Source organism: Saccopteryx leptura, chromosome 6 (genome assembly GCF_036850995.1).
Source record: "Saccopteryx leptura isolate mSacLep1 chromosome 6, mSacLep1_pri_phased_curated, whole genome shotgun sequence".
Lineage (NCBI taxonomy): Eukaryota > Metazoa > Chordata > Mammalia > Chiroptera > Emballonuridae > Saccopteryx > Saccopteryx leptura.
The window spans coordinates 88,901,458-88,918,425 of NC_089508.1; the positions used below are offsets into that span (position 1 = coordinate 88,901,458).

General features: G+C 39.2%; 2 protein-coding genes and 1 pseudogene across 4 annotated transcripts; 2 read left to right on the forward strand and 1 right to left on the reverse strand.

Moving 5' to 3' along the window:
• The window catches only part of LOC136377110 (17-beta-hydroxysteroid dehydrogenase type 3-like), a 38,637-nt pseudogene extending 32,040 nt beyond the window's left edge, over positions 1-6,597 (reverse strand).
• A 908-nt stretch (positions 6,598-7,505) lies between these two features.
• Positions 7,506-9,530, forward strand: LOC136377111 (toll-like receptor 11). The gene is given in 4 exon segments (XM_066343644.1): positions 7,506-8,775; positions 8,778-8,858; positions 8,861-9,268; positions 9,271-9,530. Coding segments are annotated over 4 exon segments (2,019 nt in total).
• Positions 9,531-11,920: 2,390 nt separating this feature from the next.
• Positions 11,921-15,866, forward strand: LOC136375900 (olfactory receptor 11H6-like). 3 transcript variants are annotated; one of them, XM_066341666.1, is made up of 4 exons: positions 11,921-12,315; positions 13,727-13,788; positions 14,468-14,711; positions 15,144-15,866. In XM_066341666.1, exons 2-4 carry the CDS (start codon positions 13,737-13,739, stop codon positions 15,451-15,453), a joined length of 606 nt encoding a protein of 201 aa, XP_066197763.1. In that variant the 5' UTR covers positions 11,921-12,315; positions 13,727-13,736; the 3' UTR covers positions 15,454-15,866. The 3 variants fall into 3 exon arrangements, with proteins under 3 accessions (XP_066197763.1, XP_066197759.1, XP_066197760.1); XM_066341662.1 differs by having other exon boundaries at positions 14,468-15,866; XM_066341663.1 differs by lacking the exon at positions 13,727-13,788 and having other exon boundaries at positions 14,468-15,866.
• The last annotated feature ends 1,102 nt before the right edge of the window (positions 15,867-16,968 follow it).

Below are 16,968 nucleotides of genomic sequence, written 5' to 3' on the forward strand. Positions count from 1 at the left end.
GACTGCCCTGGACATTGACAACCAGCCAGTGCAAAGATTACAAGAGGTGGAAGAGATGGCCTGACGTAACCACCTTGACCAAGAAGTGACACACATCAGTTTTTGCTGGATATCACTGGTAAAATTAGTCCCATAGTCCCACCTAGATGTAAAGGGATCTGAGACATTCCCTGGCTGGGCAGCCACTTATCAGCTGCAACTCTATACCAATAAAAGAAAGAGTCGGGTTCTGGGGGGGATGTTAAGTTACTCTTGGCACCAATATCTTAAATTTCTTTGTTGCCATTGTGAATTAAATTATTATGGAAAGAAGAAGAAACTCAAGAATTAAATACCTAGTTCAATTCTTGTTTCCACCACTTGTACTTGTGTACATAAGTTACTCAATTTGATCCCTTGAGTTCTTCACCGGCAACCCAAGGACATCAATAAACCCACTTTATAGACTTGTTCTGAGATTAAATTAGAAATTACATTAAAAAGTTCATGACACAGAACCTGTCATATTGAAAGCCATAGATGGTATTAGTTATTTCTTCTATATATTCTAATTTGTAATTAGGAACTCTACCCAGCCACTTAGATAGAAATTCTTTGATGCATTTTAATAGTTCGTTCATCAGTGTTTGGCTTTTCATCATGAATAGTAATATACCCTAAAAAGCAAAGTTTGTCCCTTCATTTTCAATATTTGCATATTTCTGGCTTCATGATCTTGAGTAACACCTCCTGTACAACCTTAAGAAAAGATACTGCCTGTTTCGTACTATACTGAGAACACTTAATGTTTCTCAATACGAAGTATGATGTTTCCAGTATTTCTGGAAGACGTCATTTCTAAGTTTAAGAACATCTTTATCCATTCATTTTTTTTTCTGAACTATCTCATATCCTTCCTTTTTTTTCTTTTAAATGAGACAGATTGCCACATGTGCCGGGACCTGGATCCACCTGGCAACCTGTCTGAGCTGATGCTTGAATCAATGGAGCTATCATCAGCACCTAGAGCCACCGGCTGTGGAAGGGAAGAGGAAAAGAAGAAGGAGAGGGAAGGGAGAGAAGCAGATAGTCACTTCTCTTGTGTGGAATCGAACTCAGGATGTCTGTACACCAGGCCAACACTCTATCCATTGAGCCAATCAACCAAAGCCTAAAATATTTATTAAATTTTTTATTTCAGTTTGCTAATATTTAAGTTGGATCCTAATGCTTTCATACTATCTCTGTCAATATACAGAAGTCTACTGCTTTCCTATATTCCAATGAACTGCAGGAAAAAAATCCTTTTATGATTGCAAAAATAATAAAATAAAATACTTAGAAATAAACTTACCAAAGGATGTGAAGGGCCTATATTCTGAACACTACAAAATATTATTAAAAGAAAATGAAAAAGACACAATGAAACAGAAAAGTATTTCATGTTCATGGATTGGAAAAATCAACATAGTTAAAATGACCATATTACCCAAAGCAATATATAAATTTAATGCAATCCTTATCAAAATCCTAATATCATTTTTTAAAGTAATGGAACAAAAGAATCACCTGGTTTGTATGGAACCATAAAGAAACCCGAATAGCAAAAGCAATCCAGAGGAAAAAAATGAAACCAGAAAGAGTTATCTGGTTCAAATTATACTACAGAGCCATGATATTCAAAACAGCATGGTAATGACAGAAAATCAGGCATATAGATTGATGGAACAGAGAGATCCCAGAAATAAAACTAAATATATTATATACGGATAAATATTCTTTGACAAAGGAACCAAAATCACACAATGGAGAAAAGAAAGCCTCTTCAATAAATGGTGCTTGGAAAATTGGAAAGCCACATGCAAAAGAATGAAACTTAATTACACTTTGTCTCCTTGCACAAAAATTAATTCAAAATGGATCAAAGACCTAAGTATAAGATTTGAAACAATAAATTACAAAGAAGAAAATATAGGTACTAAACTTGTGGACATTGACCATAGAGAACATTTTATAAATTTGATCCCAAATGCAAAGGAAGTTAATGAAAAATAAATGAATGGGACTATATCACACCAAAAAGCTTCTGCACAGCAAAAGAAACCAACAACAAAACAAAAAGGAAACCAATCAAATGGGAGATGGTATTCACAAACAACAGCTCTGCTAAGGAGTTAATTAATATCCAAAATATATGAAAAACTCACAAAGCTCAGCAACAATCAAGCAAACAATTCAATTAAAAAATGGGGAGAGGCCTGACCAGGTGGTGGCGCAGTGGATAGAGCATCAGACTGGGATGCAGAGGACCCAGGTTCGAGACTCCAGCAAGGGGTTACTCAGTCTGCTGAAGGCCCATGGTCAAGGCACGTATGAGAAAGCAATCAATGAACAACTAAGGTGTTGCAATGCGCAATGAAAAACTAATGATTGATGCTTCTCATCTCTCTCTGTTCCTGTCTGTCTATCCCTCTCTCTCACTCTCTGTCTCTGTAAAATAAATAAATAAATAAAAATTTAAAAAATGGGGAGAGGACCTTAACAGATACTTCTCCCATGAAGACATACAAATGGCCAACAGATATATGAAAAGCTATTTATCTTCAATGGCTATTAGAGAAATATAAATTAAAACTACAATTAGATACCGTCTTAAACTTGGTAAATTGGCTATTATCAACAAGACAAGTAATAACAAGTGTTGGAGAGGCTGTGGAGAAAAAGGAACCTCATTCGCTACTGGTGGGAATGTAAACTGGTACAGCCATTATGGAAGAAAGTATGATGGTGCCTCAGAAAATTAAGAATAGAACTACCATATGAACCAGGAATCCCTTTTCTGGGTACCTACCCAAAAAACTCAAAAACTGGTATACAAAAACACATATACTATCATGTTCATTGCAGTGTTATTCACAGTGGTCAAGACATGGAAACAACCAAAGTGTCCCTCAATAGAGGATTGGATAAAGAAAATGTGGTACATATATACAATGGAATACTTCTTAACCATAGGGAATGATGATATATTGCCATTCAATAACATGGATGGACCTTGAGAACATTATACTAAGTGAAATAAGTAAATCAGAAAGAGCTAAGAACTATATGATTTCACACATAGGTGGGATATAAAACTGAGACTCATGGACATAGATAAAAGTGAAGTGGTTACCAGGGAGAGGGGGTGGAGGAAAGAGGGTTAGGGAGGGGAGTAAAGAGAGACAAATATATGGTGATGAAAAATGATTTGACTTTGGGTGATGGGCACACAACACAATCAACAGTTCAAATACTATAGAGATGTTCACCTGAAACCTATGGACTCTTATTGATCAATGTCACCTCATTAAATTTAATTTCTAAATTTAAAAAATCTTTAAAAACAGAAGCAAGAAAAATCTCAAATAAACAATATAACTCTGCACCTAAAATAACTAGAAAAAGAACAACAAACAAAGTCCAGGAGGAGTAGAAGGAAGGAAATAATAAAGATCAGAGTGGAAATAAATGAAATAAAGGCTAAAAAAAAAATACAGAAGGTCAATGAAACCAAGAGCTGATTCTTTGAGTAGGTAGAAAGGATTGATAAATGTTTAACCAAACTCATCAAGACAAAAAAGAGAGAGGACCCAAATAAATAAAATTATAAACAAAATAAGAGAAATCACAGCTGACATCACAGAAACACAGAAGATTGTATGAAAATACTATGAAGAACTAGATGCCAAAAAATTGGACAACCAGGGTGAAATGGATAAATTACTAGAAGTGCAATCTTCCAAAACTGAATCTGGAAGAATCAGAAAACTTGAACAGACCAATTATAACAAATAAAATTGAAAGAGTAGTAAAAAATAAACACACGGCAAACAGAAGCTCTAAAATGGATGGCTTCACAGGCGAATGTTACCAAACATTGAAAGAAGAACTAACACCTATCTTTCTCAAGCTGGTCTAAAAAATTCAAGGAGAGGGAAGAGTTCCAAGCTCATTTTACAAGGCCAGCATTATCCTAATTCCAAAATCAGAGAAAGACACTACAAAGAAAGAAAACTATAGGCCAATATCGCTAATGAATATAGATGCTAAAATTCTCAACAAATATCAGCAAACTGCATCCATCCAGCAATACATTAAAAAGATCATATACCATAATCAAGTGGGATTTATTCCAGGGAGGCAAGGCTGGTACAATATTCACAAATCAGTAAACGTGATTATCACATAAATAAAATGAAGGATAAAAATCAGATGATAATATCAATAGATGCAGAAAAAGCATTTGATAAAATCCAGCATACATTCATGATCAAAACTCTTAGTAAAGTGGGAATACAGGGAACATACCTCAGCCAAATAAAAACCATGCATGACAAACAAACAGCCAACATTGTACTCAATGGGAAAAAAAATTAAAAGCAACCCACTTAAGATCAGGAACAAGACAAGAGTATATCTCCTTTCATACTCTTTTTCAACAAAGTCCTGGAAGTCCTAGCCACAGCAATCAGATAAGAAGGGAAAAAAGGCATTCAAATTGAAAAAAAAAAAAAAAGAAATAAAACTATCATTATATACTGATGGCATGAAACTGTATGTAGAAAACCCTAGAGTCTCTGTCAAAAAACTACTAGACCTGATAAGTGAATTTGGCAAAGTGGCAATATATGTAATAAATATTCAGAAATCAGTGGCATTTTTGTACACTAATAATGAACTGTTAGAAAGAGAAATTAAGGAAACAATCCCATATACTTTGGAAAAATAAAAAATAATAAAGTACCTAGAGGGGCCCTGGCCAGTTGGCTCAGTGGTAGAGCGTCAGCCTGGCGTGCAGGAGTCCCGGGTTTGATTCCCGGCCAGGGCACACAGGAGAAGTGCCCATCTGCTTCTCCACCCCTCCCCCTCTCCTTCCTCTCTGTCTCTCTCTTCCCCTCCCGCAGCCAAGGCTCCATTGGAGCAAAGTTGGCCCGGGTTCTGGGGATGGCTCTATAGCCTCTGTCTCAGGTGCTAGAATGGTTCTGGTTGCAACAGAGCAACGCCCCAGATGGGGAGAGCATCGCCCCCTGGTGGGCATGCCCAGTGGATCCTGGTCGGGCACATGCGGGACTCTGTCTGACTGCCTCCCCGTTTCCAACTTCAGAAAATTACAAAAATTAAAATTAAAAAAAATAAATAAATAAAGTACCTAGAAATAAATTTAACCAAGGAGGTAAAAGGCCTGTACTCAGAAAATTATAAAACATTGAAAAAAGAAATTGAGGAAGATATAAACAAGTGTAAGCATATACTGTGTTTGTGGGTAGAAAGAACTAACACCATTAAAATATCCATATTACCTAAAGCTATCTATAGATTCAATGCAATACCAATTAAAATACCAATGACATATTTCACAGATATAGAACAAATATTCCAAAAATTTATATGGAACCAAAAAGAACCCAAATAGCCTCAGCAATATTGAAAATGAAGAACAATGTGGGAGGTATCACACTTCCTGATATCAAGTTATACTACAAGGCCATTGTACTCAAAACAGCCTGGCACTGGCATATGAACAGGCATACAGAGCAATGGAACAGAACAGAGAACACAGAAATAAATCCATGCCTTTATGGGCAATTTATATTTGACAAAGTAGGGAAGAGTATACAATGGAGTAAAGTTCGTTTCTTTAATAAACGGAGCTGGGAAAATTGGACAGATACATGCCAAAAAATGAAACTAGACTACCGACTACCAACTTAAATCATTCAAAAAAATAAACTCAAAATGGATAAACGACTTAAATGTAAGTCACAAAACCATAAAAATTCTAGAAAAAAACATAGGCAGTTGACTCTCAGACATTGCTTGTAGCAATATTTTTGCCAATATATTTCCATGGGCAAATGAAATAAAATTTAAAGAAACAAATGGGATGCTATCAAACTAAAAAGCTTTTGCACATCAAAAGACATCATTAACAAAATTTAAAAAAAAAAACCCACTCAGTGGGAAAACATATTTGCCAATTCATCTGATAAGGGGTTAATAACCTAAATTTATAAAGAATTTTTAAAACTCAACATCAGGAAGATAAATAATCTAATTAAAAAATGAGTAAAGGACCTGAAAAGACAATTCTCTAAAGAGGACATGCAGATGGCCAATAAAGAAAGGCTCAATGTCACTAATCATCAGAGAAATGCAAATTAAAACCATAATGAGATATCACCTCACACCTGCCAGAATGGCTTTCATTAACAAAACAACAAATGTGCTAACAAGAGTGTGGAGAAAAGGGAACCCTCCTGCGCTGCTGGTAGGAATGCAGACTTGTGCAGCCACTGTGGAAAACAGCATGGTGTTTCCTCAAAAAATTAAAAATAGAACTGCCTTATGACCCAGCTATCCCACTTTTAAAAATATATCCTAAGAATCCCAAAACACTAATTTAAAAGAAGATATGCACCCCCATGTTCATTGTGGCATTGTTTACAATAGCCAAGATCTGGAAACAGCCTAAGTGTCCATCAATGGACAAATGGATAAAAAAGCTGTGGTACATATACATATTGGAATACTACTTGGCCATAACAAAGAAGGAAATCTTACCTTTTGCAATGGCATGGGTGGACCTGGAGATTAGTATGCTAAATGAAATAAGCCAGGCAGAGAAAGACACACCATATGATCTCCCTTATATGTGGAATCTATTGAGTACAATAAACTGAAGAAAAAAAATAGAAACAAAGGCAGGTTCACAGGGAGCAGAGGGACAGCTGTCAGAGAGAAGGGGGATGAGGGGACAGGATCAGAGAAGGTGAAGGCATTAGTCAAATTATATGATATATGCATAACACATAATACAGACAACAGGGTAGCAATAGCCAGAGGGAAGGGGGGTTAAGGTCGGGGGAGGGGGAAGCAAAGGGGATGAAATGTGGGTGAAAAGAGATTTTGTATTGGATGTGGGGGGACATGGTACAGTGTGTAGAGGGTGTTATATTGAGTGGGACATTTGAAATCATGTCAACACAATATAGTACAAATAAAACTTTAAAATTATAAACAAAAACAAAAAACTTGAAGGTCTTGAGAGGTAGCTTGTTCTGGTTAGGAATAGAGGACCAGAAAGAATATATAAATTGTCCAAAACCCCCAGACAGCTAGTGTCAGAGTGAGGACAGGAGCCCACAGTTCCAGACCCCCGACCACTGCTTTTGGAAACGGTAAAGAGACAAATACTGAGGAGGCTTGCACATGGGTCTCCTCTAAGTGGAAAGAAACATATCTGAATATTACAATATGAAGGGGACCACAAGTAGGCCAAGTCAGCTTGGATTTGAGGAAAGAATCTGGAAAATCATAAAGGCCCTAAATTTCCTGGCAATCCAGAGAACTGAGAGGTAAGGCCATGGACCTTTCGGATGAGAGATTAGGCTCTTCCCAGAAACCTGGTCTATGGGAGCAGTTATATAAAAGGTGATGCAGAGTTGATGCAAATAGCTGGGAAAGCCTTCCTTCTGAATCTGCGTATGGAAGACACAGGCTTTGGAAAGTGGTTGCTGCTCCACTTGGATTCCCTCTATCTTGCAGGGACAGGTGCACAAAAACTGCCTGGGAATGTGACAAGTTACTTTGCACTTTGTGTACTTGACCTTGGAAGGAACCAAATTCAGAACCTAGAAGGTGGGGATCCCCTAAGCTGTCACTCTCTAGAACTCCTCAGCCTTCATGACAATGGTCTTCAGTTACTTCCCTCCAGTTTCCTGAGTGCCCGGCCCCAGCTTCAGAGGCTCAACCTGTCAATGAATAAGCTGGGCCCAAATTTGGTGCTCCCAGAAGGGCTGGTCAGTTCAAATCTGAGAGTGCTGGATCTGTCCCACAATGAGCTCTGTGCTCTGCCCTGCAAGGCCTTTTCCTTTCTTCCTCAACTCCAGGAGCTCTGGCTGAGTGGTAACAACATTTCCAACTTATCTAGTGAGAGCCTGGAAGGACTAAGGTGACTGAAGACCTTAGACCTGAGTTGGAACCAAATTAAGATGTTGAAGCCAGGCTGGCTCTCCTCTCTTCCCGCCCTTACTTCACTGAACCTCTTGGGCACCCATTTAGAGTATGCCTTTGGCACACAGCTCCAGGGTCCCCAGAGCCTGAGCCATCTGCAGCTGGGTTCTTCTGAGATGCTGGACATCTATCCGCCCTGGCCTCCAGCACTGCTTAGCTTGAAGGTATGGGCAGGGGGTCCCATACAGTTTAGGGTCCCCAGTGGAGAACCCTTTTTGTTCTTGGAGAACCTTGCCTTACAAACTAGCTCTGTGTTGCTATATCCGGACAATACCACAGTCCATTTTCCTTCCTTGCGTCACCTTATTCTGCGAGGATGCAACCCCTCCTTTTTCTCCAGCCTTAAACACCAGGGAGTCTTCACACAGCTTCCTCTCCAAGGGCACTTGCACTTCTGGTCTGATCATGATGATGCAGACAACCTGCACCTATTTGGAAAGCCCAGGCTGTGAGTGCTGGAGCTGGGGGACCTGGGGTCCTTCTATAACACAAGACCAGTGCAGCTGGAGATGCTACTGAACGAGCTGCCTCAGTTACAGGTGCTGGTGCTGAGCATCTTGAACCTCAGGACCCTCTCTGTCTCCAGTTTCACGGGTGTGGGTCTACTTCGGCTGCTGCTGCTCAGCTCTGAATGGGCCCTAGGACTGGACAGCAGCCTCCAGGAACTAATTCCTCAGATGCCCCAATATGTTTATTTCTCAAATATCACCTTCACCTGCCAGGGTGAAAGCTCTTGGGTGGGGCTTGGGCAACACGGGCCCCAAATACCTTTGTGTATGGGCTGGAGAAATCCATCTGCAAGGCCAGTGCCTCTGATTACTCAAGAAGCCGTTGCTCTCCTTCCTTTCTGGTCACTGCCCACATGATCCTGAGTTTCGAGGCTTTCTAATTAGCTTCACCCTGGTGATCCTGCTGACCTTTCTTGCATTGTTTGGCTACCCTAAATTGCTTTACCACCTCAGGACCGTATTTCATGCCTGGTGGTGGTAGAAATTGGGTGGGCAGCACCCCAGAAATCAATTTCACCATGATGTCTTTGTACCTTATTGTGAGCAAGACCAAACCTGGGTGCTGGAAGAACTGGTTCCTGCCCTGGAGAAGCCTCTTCCAGATGGCGAGGGTTTGAGACTATGCCTGCCTGAGAGGGACTTTGGGGCTGGGCAGGACAGGACTGATGTTACAGCCACCAGCATGGAAAGCAGCAGAGCCACCCTCTGTGTGCTCAGCTGCCAGGCCCTAGAAGTCCCTGGTGCAATCTGGAGTTAAGACTTGCCACCTACAACTTGGTGGCCAAGCCTAGGACTGCTTGCCTTCTGCTGTTTCTGGAACCTATCGATCGGCGGCAGCTGCACAGCTACCCCCGTCTTGGCCGGTGGCTGCAGAAGGAGGACTACTTCGACTTGTCCCAGGGGAGAGTGGAGTGGGATGCCTTCTGTGATCAACTCCGGAAAAGGCTAAGGGAAGCTGGGCAAGAGAGAGAGGATCAGGAGCTATGAAATAGAGTTTCGGGCAAGGCAGAACGGCTCCCCTCAGGGGCGTGGATGCCGTCACAGCACTGGAGGGCAGGCAGAAAGCAGTGCCCTGCGGGCAGTGCTCGGTTCAAGGCTGCTTTTCATACTAAGAGTGATACCCGAAGAAACCAAATCTCGATGGGATAACATACTAGAAAGCACTTGGAAACAAGACGTTCATTCAAAAACCAATTCTGATTCCCGCTAGTCCTCGGAACACAAGGCATCCCCTAAAAAAAGTACACAAAATTTTTTTTCTAGAATCACATCTACATTTCCAATAATAAATTCATTCTTCCCAATGAACATAATGTGTTTGCTTGTTTGATTATAAAAAAAATACACATATTACTTTATTTTAGTGGAACGGGGCAAGAATCAATGAGGTAGTATTTGTCACAGTGTTGAAGCTAAATCAAAACCATGCTTGCAATTCACCAAAGGTACAAAAATTCGAAGAGCTTTCCTAACTCACGAGGCTCTCACAATAACAGTATTACATGGGGGAAAACGATAGTTTTGATTTCATATTACACGTGTAAATCACATAAAAGTGACTTACAACCCTCCTACAACTGTTATATCATAAAGTTTGAATTTGGCCCCAGCTCCTCTGAGTCCCAATCCAGTACTCTATGGTCTCCACTTTGTCTTTCAGTCATCTCTAACCAATGACAACTTACCTTGCAACAAAGTTAAAACAGACAAATGTTTGAGAAACATCTTCCTCTGCATGCACATCAAAGCAATGTCCAAATAAAACTTGTGTGTGCTACTGCCACCTCGTGGTCATACCTTTTTTCCTTGTTCAGCTGGGAAATCCCCGGAAAATCCCTTAAGCAGTCTTTGGTCAAGCTAAGGAGCCACTCACATTTTGACTCAGTGAATGAAAACATTTTATACATTTTTTTCAGGAAAAAATTCCAATTTCTTCAGTTAATAGAGTCAAACTATTTATAGCCCCATGGCATAACTCTGGGATTTTGCTGACCAAGTCACAATCCAGAATTTTCCCCCCCACCCCCTTTCTTTGTTGCCAACTAATGACCTTGGGGAAAAAATGATTCATTTTTGTCAACTGTGATGAAAACTTCAAGTTTTTATTAACCTTACTATTTCCCAATACACTTTTTTTTTCCAGCGAGGTTAGCTGGATAGTTCTTTCTTTTCTTGACGCATCTTAGATGTATATCATCAAATTTCAGGATTGAAATTCATTTCTGATACTTAAATTCCTTCTACCACTTTCCCAGCCCATACTTGAAAAAATACGCAATATACAGTAGTCTTCTAAAGCAGCTTGTTCCATTCCAGGATAAGTTTCTCTGTAAGAAAGTTGTTCTCCATATTGAATTACCACGTGTTTCTCTATAACTTTTAACTATTACTTTTAATATTGAATGTTGAGGATTAAATGGGGCAAATTTTATTGCTCTTAAGTGATTCTCCCTCCTTTTTTCTGACAGAGTCTTTCTTTCACCAATTTAAATATCCCAGTTCCTACCACTGTTACACATTTTTTATGCTTCTCAATGCCTCTAAATTGCTTTCCTCCAAATGCACGACAGTTTTCCCATGCGCTGCTTACACTGTGAGACCCAGAACTTAAGAAGGGCTGTATATCTGACCTCTACAGAATTAAACAGGATTACAACATTTCCTCCATTTATGCATTCTGAAGTCACATTATTAGTTGTGGCAAAAATGTTGATTTAAATGTTTGATTTGCTTTTTCTGGCTGAAATGAGATTAAAAAGATAAATTCGCAAACCAAGTGAGGCAACAGTTTACAGTCAAGTACTAATGGAAGAGTTGTTTTTAATGCAAAGATCCAAACATCACCACAGCACAGCTGGGGCAGGTATATATAGATAAAATTAGGGGAAAGGGGGGAATAGATGAAGTGAGACTTTGAAGTGTTTTGCAAATTCTTTGCAATTAACTAACCTCTGTCTTTCTAGTCTTGGGCTTTGTAGAACCCTTTGCTCTTACATTTTCATTTTTAAATCTAGTATCATCCTTTCTGTGAGAAAGCACAGCTACCTTACTATAAATATATTCCAATAGGTCTCTTTTCTGGTTCACAGACTGCTCCAAGGCTTAAGGCCAACTCATGCTTCAGCTTAGTCCCAGGCCTCATCATCTTTCCCTTTGCTCCTGGAGGTTGGACCAATTTAGACTTCAGTTAAAGAAATACATTTTGAGATCTGGCCAAAACTTTCTCATTGTTATCCCTAGCTGAGGCCACTGGGAAAAGTTGGGTAATCCAGGAGGGTCAGAAACAAACCTTGACACATTTATTAAAAAGAGCACGGGGCCTAGAGCTCAGGAAGGCTGAAGTGCTCAGAGCGCTCTGAAGCACCACCGCTCCACGATGGGCTGCCGAAGACCCAACAGCCACAGCTCAGGATATGTTTGCTACAGACTCTCTTTTAGAGGCAGGGGTGCAGTTGGCCCTTCCCACATCAGGAGAGACCACAGTGCCTTTTACAACTGCATGTAACCACCTTTTCAAGCTGTTTTAGCAATATGGTCCTTCTGTAAGCATCAAATAATTGCTAGACTTGATACTACCTTCCAACACTCACCGCTTTTGAGAGTCTAAGAAACTTGGGCACAAGCACCACTGTGTTGGTTTTGCTGCGTACTTTTTCCTGCTAAAATGAAAGAACAAAGAGACTGAGGCTGACTGCACATTCCAGGAGACAGAAACCCATATTTGGACGTCTGCCCTTTACTGGATTCCTCAATTCTCATACAACAGCTTCAAGTAAGGCACAGCTTAGATGTTCTTTTGTAATGTTTTTTTCACCTTCTTCTAAAAGTGTTGTCTTTTCTCCACATAACATATAAATTAGGATTAAAAAGGGGAAAGAAATCAAGAAGTACAAATTGCTTGTTACAAAAACAGTCATGGGATATAAAGTACAGCATAGGGCAAGGTGAGCTGAATTACTGAAAGCCTCTTTGAGTTTCTGATTTTTACCAGAAATTGAAACGAAGTAAATTAAGGTACATGAATATTAGTGTGGTTGAAAGAGGGACATTCCAGGCTTTGATAAGGGCTCCTTTTGACATAGTCGAGTATCAGCCGGCTGGAGTGGGGTGAGGGAAGAAAGAGTGGTAGAAATGAACACGGAGGAAGGCCTCGTTGTCCTTAGAGGCTGCGGTAAGGAATCGGGGATTTATTTTTATTGTGTTTAAAAAAAGAAAAAGGATTAAAAGCAAGTAGTTGACATCATCAGATTTTTAAAACCATCAGTCTAGGGATTATGCAGGTAATAGTTTCTAAGTATATAAATATGGAAATAGGTAAGTTAAGAGGCTTTGGTAATAGTTTGAGGATTTCACGGTAGTGTGAACCAGGATGAAACTGATGAGACTGCTAAAAATTGTTCAGCTTCTGATTGTTTTGATTATAAAGCCTAGTGGCTTTGTTGGTGGTTTGGATGTAAAGTATTGGGAGAGTTGGTAAGGTTGTAGCCAGGGTCTGTGGCCTGAGCAGCTCAGTAAATGGAGGTGACACTTAGTGATGTGGCAAAGAAGTAAAACACTGCCAATTTGAGGTTGAAAGAATCAAAAGCTTAAAAATGGGCATATTATGTTTAGTTATGTTAGATATCAAGCAGAGAGGTTGAGTAAGAAATTAGTGGATAAATCCAGGTTGTAGAACAGACTACATATAGGGAGAGAAAATTTGGCTTCATTTCACATAAATGATTTTTATGTCAAGGGCCTGAATAACAGGTCACTTACAGAGAGAATATAGTAGGAGAAGAAAAAATATCAAGGATTAGGTCCTAAAAAAACATATTTAGATCCAGTCAACCAAGAGGAATCTAATATAGAAGCCTCAGATAATATATATACAGAGAGTAATGAGAATAAATAGTCCATGGATTTAAATAGTGATGTTATTTAAATCTCAGAGTGTTTTTAATGATATAACACTGTAGATTTGTCTTGTTCTGTGTTGTTTTGTTTTGGATTTGGATTTTTTTTTCTCTACATGGCAAAATGTGTATAAAGTACCATCAAGGGGTATGGCATCTGATAAATTTAAACTAAAGACTGAAGATTGTGTACTGTAGTTAGAGTAAATTTCAGTTAAGAGATCCATGTTAGTTTGTAGTCTAAACTTCATTTATTTATACCAATTTAATGTAAAATGTTTATTCAAGGTGACAATGCATGAAGCTTACTTTTCTTCAGCAACAAATTTTTAACTTCAAAAAGAACCAAGGTAAAAATGAAAAGTACTTTAGAGAATTGTGTATATGTCTATATGTCACTAGACACTGAGAGAAATTACCAGTGCAAATCGTGGAATTTCTTTCACAGAGATCTTTCAAAATAAGAGGGCACACAAATGTCCAGAACTGACCTTGCTATAAGCAATCATTGATCAAAAGCCCTTATATCATTTTCAACATCCCTAATACTACCTAGAGAGAAACACCATATGAAGCATAGCATTAAAGATTACAATTGTAAACAAACTTTTGCTTTGCGGCTATTCATTCTTGAAATGCTTTCTTCTATTTACACAGAGCTTGAACAGTTCAGTTGTCTAAACCTCCATATGTTTGACCCAGGTTGATGTCTGAATTAGGTTAAAACCCTCTGAATGGCAACAGAGCATCTACCTTGTTTTATGTAGTGTTGAGGACACTAAACAGAGACAGGTGTTTAATGGACCATGAGGAGCATGACGATCACAATGGCAAGGCTGTAATAAGCACCCACACACTCCCAAGTTTTTTCTTTTTTTCCATTACCACATTGGGGAAAAGAATGCTGAAAATCTTTAAGTAATTTAAAACTTAAATTTAATTTAAGTAATTTGTAAAGAAATTCAGAGAACATCTTAATGAGAAATTTTCTGTAGTCATTTGTAACATGGTAATGTCTTGTTATTGCAGTTTTAAAAGAAAAAAAGATGGAAAACCCAGCAAGCAATAACCAGTCTGACCCAGTGAATGTATTTATTCTTCTTGGATTCCCCTGCTCCTGGGAGATTCAGATCCTCCTCTTCTCCCTCTTTTCTGTGACCTATGTCCTGACACTAATCGGAAACCTTTGCATTATCTGTTCAGTGTGGTGTGACCAACATCTCCACACACCCATGTACATCCTGCTGGCCAATTTTTCTTTCCTGGAGATCTGGTATGTCACTTCTACTGTCCCCAATATGTTAGCCAACTTTCTCTCTAAGATCAATACCATCTCCTTCTCTGGCTGCTTCCTCCAGTTCTACTTCTTCTTCTCCATGGGCACCACTGAGACCTTCTTTTTGTCTGCCATGGCCTTGGACAGGTACCTTGCTATCTGCAGGCCCCTGCACTACCCCACTGTCATGACAGTTCAACGCTGCCTCAGAATTGGAGCCTGCTGCTGGGTGTGTGGCTTCTCTTGTTTTCTCCTCCCAGTTTATCTCATCTCCCAGCTTCCTTTTTGTGGCCCCAATACTATTGATCATTTTTTATGTGACCCAGGACCCCTTATAAAGTTGTCCTGTGTGCCAGCTCCTGCCACTGAGATCACCTGTGCCATCTTTAATTCAGTCCTCATTTTCTCCACCTTCTTCTTCATTACCAGCTCCTACACCCTGGTGATCAGAGCTGTGCTGAAAGTGCCCTCAGCAGAAGGCCGACATAAGGCCTTTTCCACATGTGGCTCCCATCTGGCTGTGGTGTCCCTGTTCTATGGCTCTATCATGGTGATGTATGTGAGTCCAACAGCAGGCAATCCAGCAAGGATTCAGAAAATTGTGACTTTATTTTATTCTGTGTTAACTCCATTTCTTAATCCCATGATCTATAGCCTTCGGAATAAGGAGATGAAAAAGGCCCTGAGAAAACTTCTGAGGATTGTGAGATTTGGTCAAAGACAGCCTCTCAAGAACTAGAATACATATATGTATAAGATATATAATGATATAAAATTATAAGAGGTCCTGGGTAAATTGAGAGACAAATATGTTTCCTATATGTGCTAGAATATATTTTAGCGATGTGTTTCAATGAAGCATATAACAAAGTAGATCTTACAAAACTTACATAAACCACGTATTTATACTAGGGTTTATTGTATTAATATTTCTGTGTGTATCACATGGAAAATGCCAGACATTTTCAGGCAGTTTTAAAGAAAAAAACAAAAACAAATGTAACCCAGAGGCTAACTGGTCAGTTTCTATCGTTTGTAGATTTAGGTAAATTTGTCTCCAGCACTCAGTTTCATAGTGATTAAATGTCTAGAGGCCCCATTGCCTGACCTGTGGTGGTGCAGTGGATAAAGAGTCACTCTGGAATGCCAAAATCACTGGTTCAAAATCCCAGGTCTCCCCAGTCAAGGCACATATAAGAAGCAACTACTATGAGTTGATGCTTCCCCTCTTCTCTTCCCTTCTCTCTCCTATCTCTGAAATCAATAAAAAAAAGTTTTTCATAAATGTCTAGAGTCTACATCACTATCCATTGATATACACACAAATACAAACACTTTTATGCGTGCTTCTCCTCCCATTCCTGAAACCATCTGTGGTCTTGTTTCTATCACATCAGTCTGAATGCAAAACTCATCCCCTTCAACATTTGATCTAAAACCAAACTCCCCATAGGCATATAAAAAGGTCCTCAACATCACTAATTATCAGAGAAATGAAAATTAAAACCACAATGAGATATCACCTGTTAGAATGGCTATCATCAACACATGAAAAAACAGCAAGTGTTGGTGGGAGTGTGAAGAAAAGGGAACCCTCATGTACTGTTGGTGGGAATGCAATTGGTGCAGCCACTTGCATTGTGGAAAGTAGTATGGATTTAACTCAAAACCCCTAAAACTTGAAGACATTGGTACGTAAAGACACATGCATCCCTATGTTCACTGCAGCATTATTCACAGTGGCCAAGACATGGAAACAACTCAAAGTTCCCTTCGATAGAGGATTGGATAAAGAAGATGTGGTACATCTATACAATGGAATACTACTCAGCCATAAGAAATGATGACCTATTACCATTCACAACAACATGGATATACCTGGAGAACATTACACTGGGTAAAATAAGTACATCAGAAAAAGCTATGAGCTGTATAATTTCACACATAGGTGGGATATAAAACTGAGACTCATGGACATAGATAAAAGTGAAGTGGTTACCACGGAGAGGGGGGTGTAGGGGAAGGATGCAGGAAGGGAGTAAAGAGGGACAAATATACTGTGATGGAAAATGATTTGACTTTGGGTGATTGGCATACAACATAACCAACAGTTCAAATGCTATAGAAAGGTTTATGTGAAATCTATGTAGCTTGATTGATCAATGCACTTTGTTAAATTTAATTTTCTAAATAAAATTATTTTAAAGAATTAAAAATGAAACTGCCTGATGATGCAGTGTAGGAAAATGGCCAG

Excerpts from the sequence above, each read along its gene's own strand:
- LOC136375900 (XM_066341662.1), top strand. The coding sequence starts at position 13,737 with ATGAAGCTTACTTTTCTTCAGCAACAAATTTTTAACTTCAAAAAGAAC. Across the intron at positions 13,789-14,467 it reads TAACTTCAAAAAGAACCAAG|TTTTAAAAGAAAAAAAGATG; the intron begins GTAAAAATGAAA and ends TTGTTATTGCAG.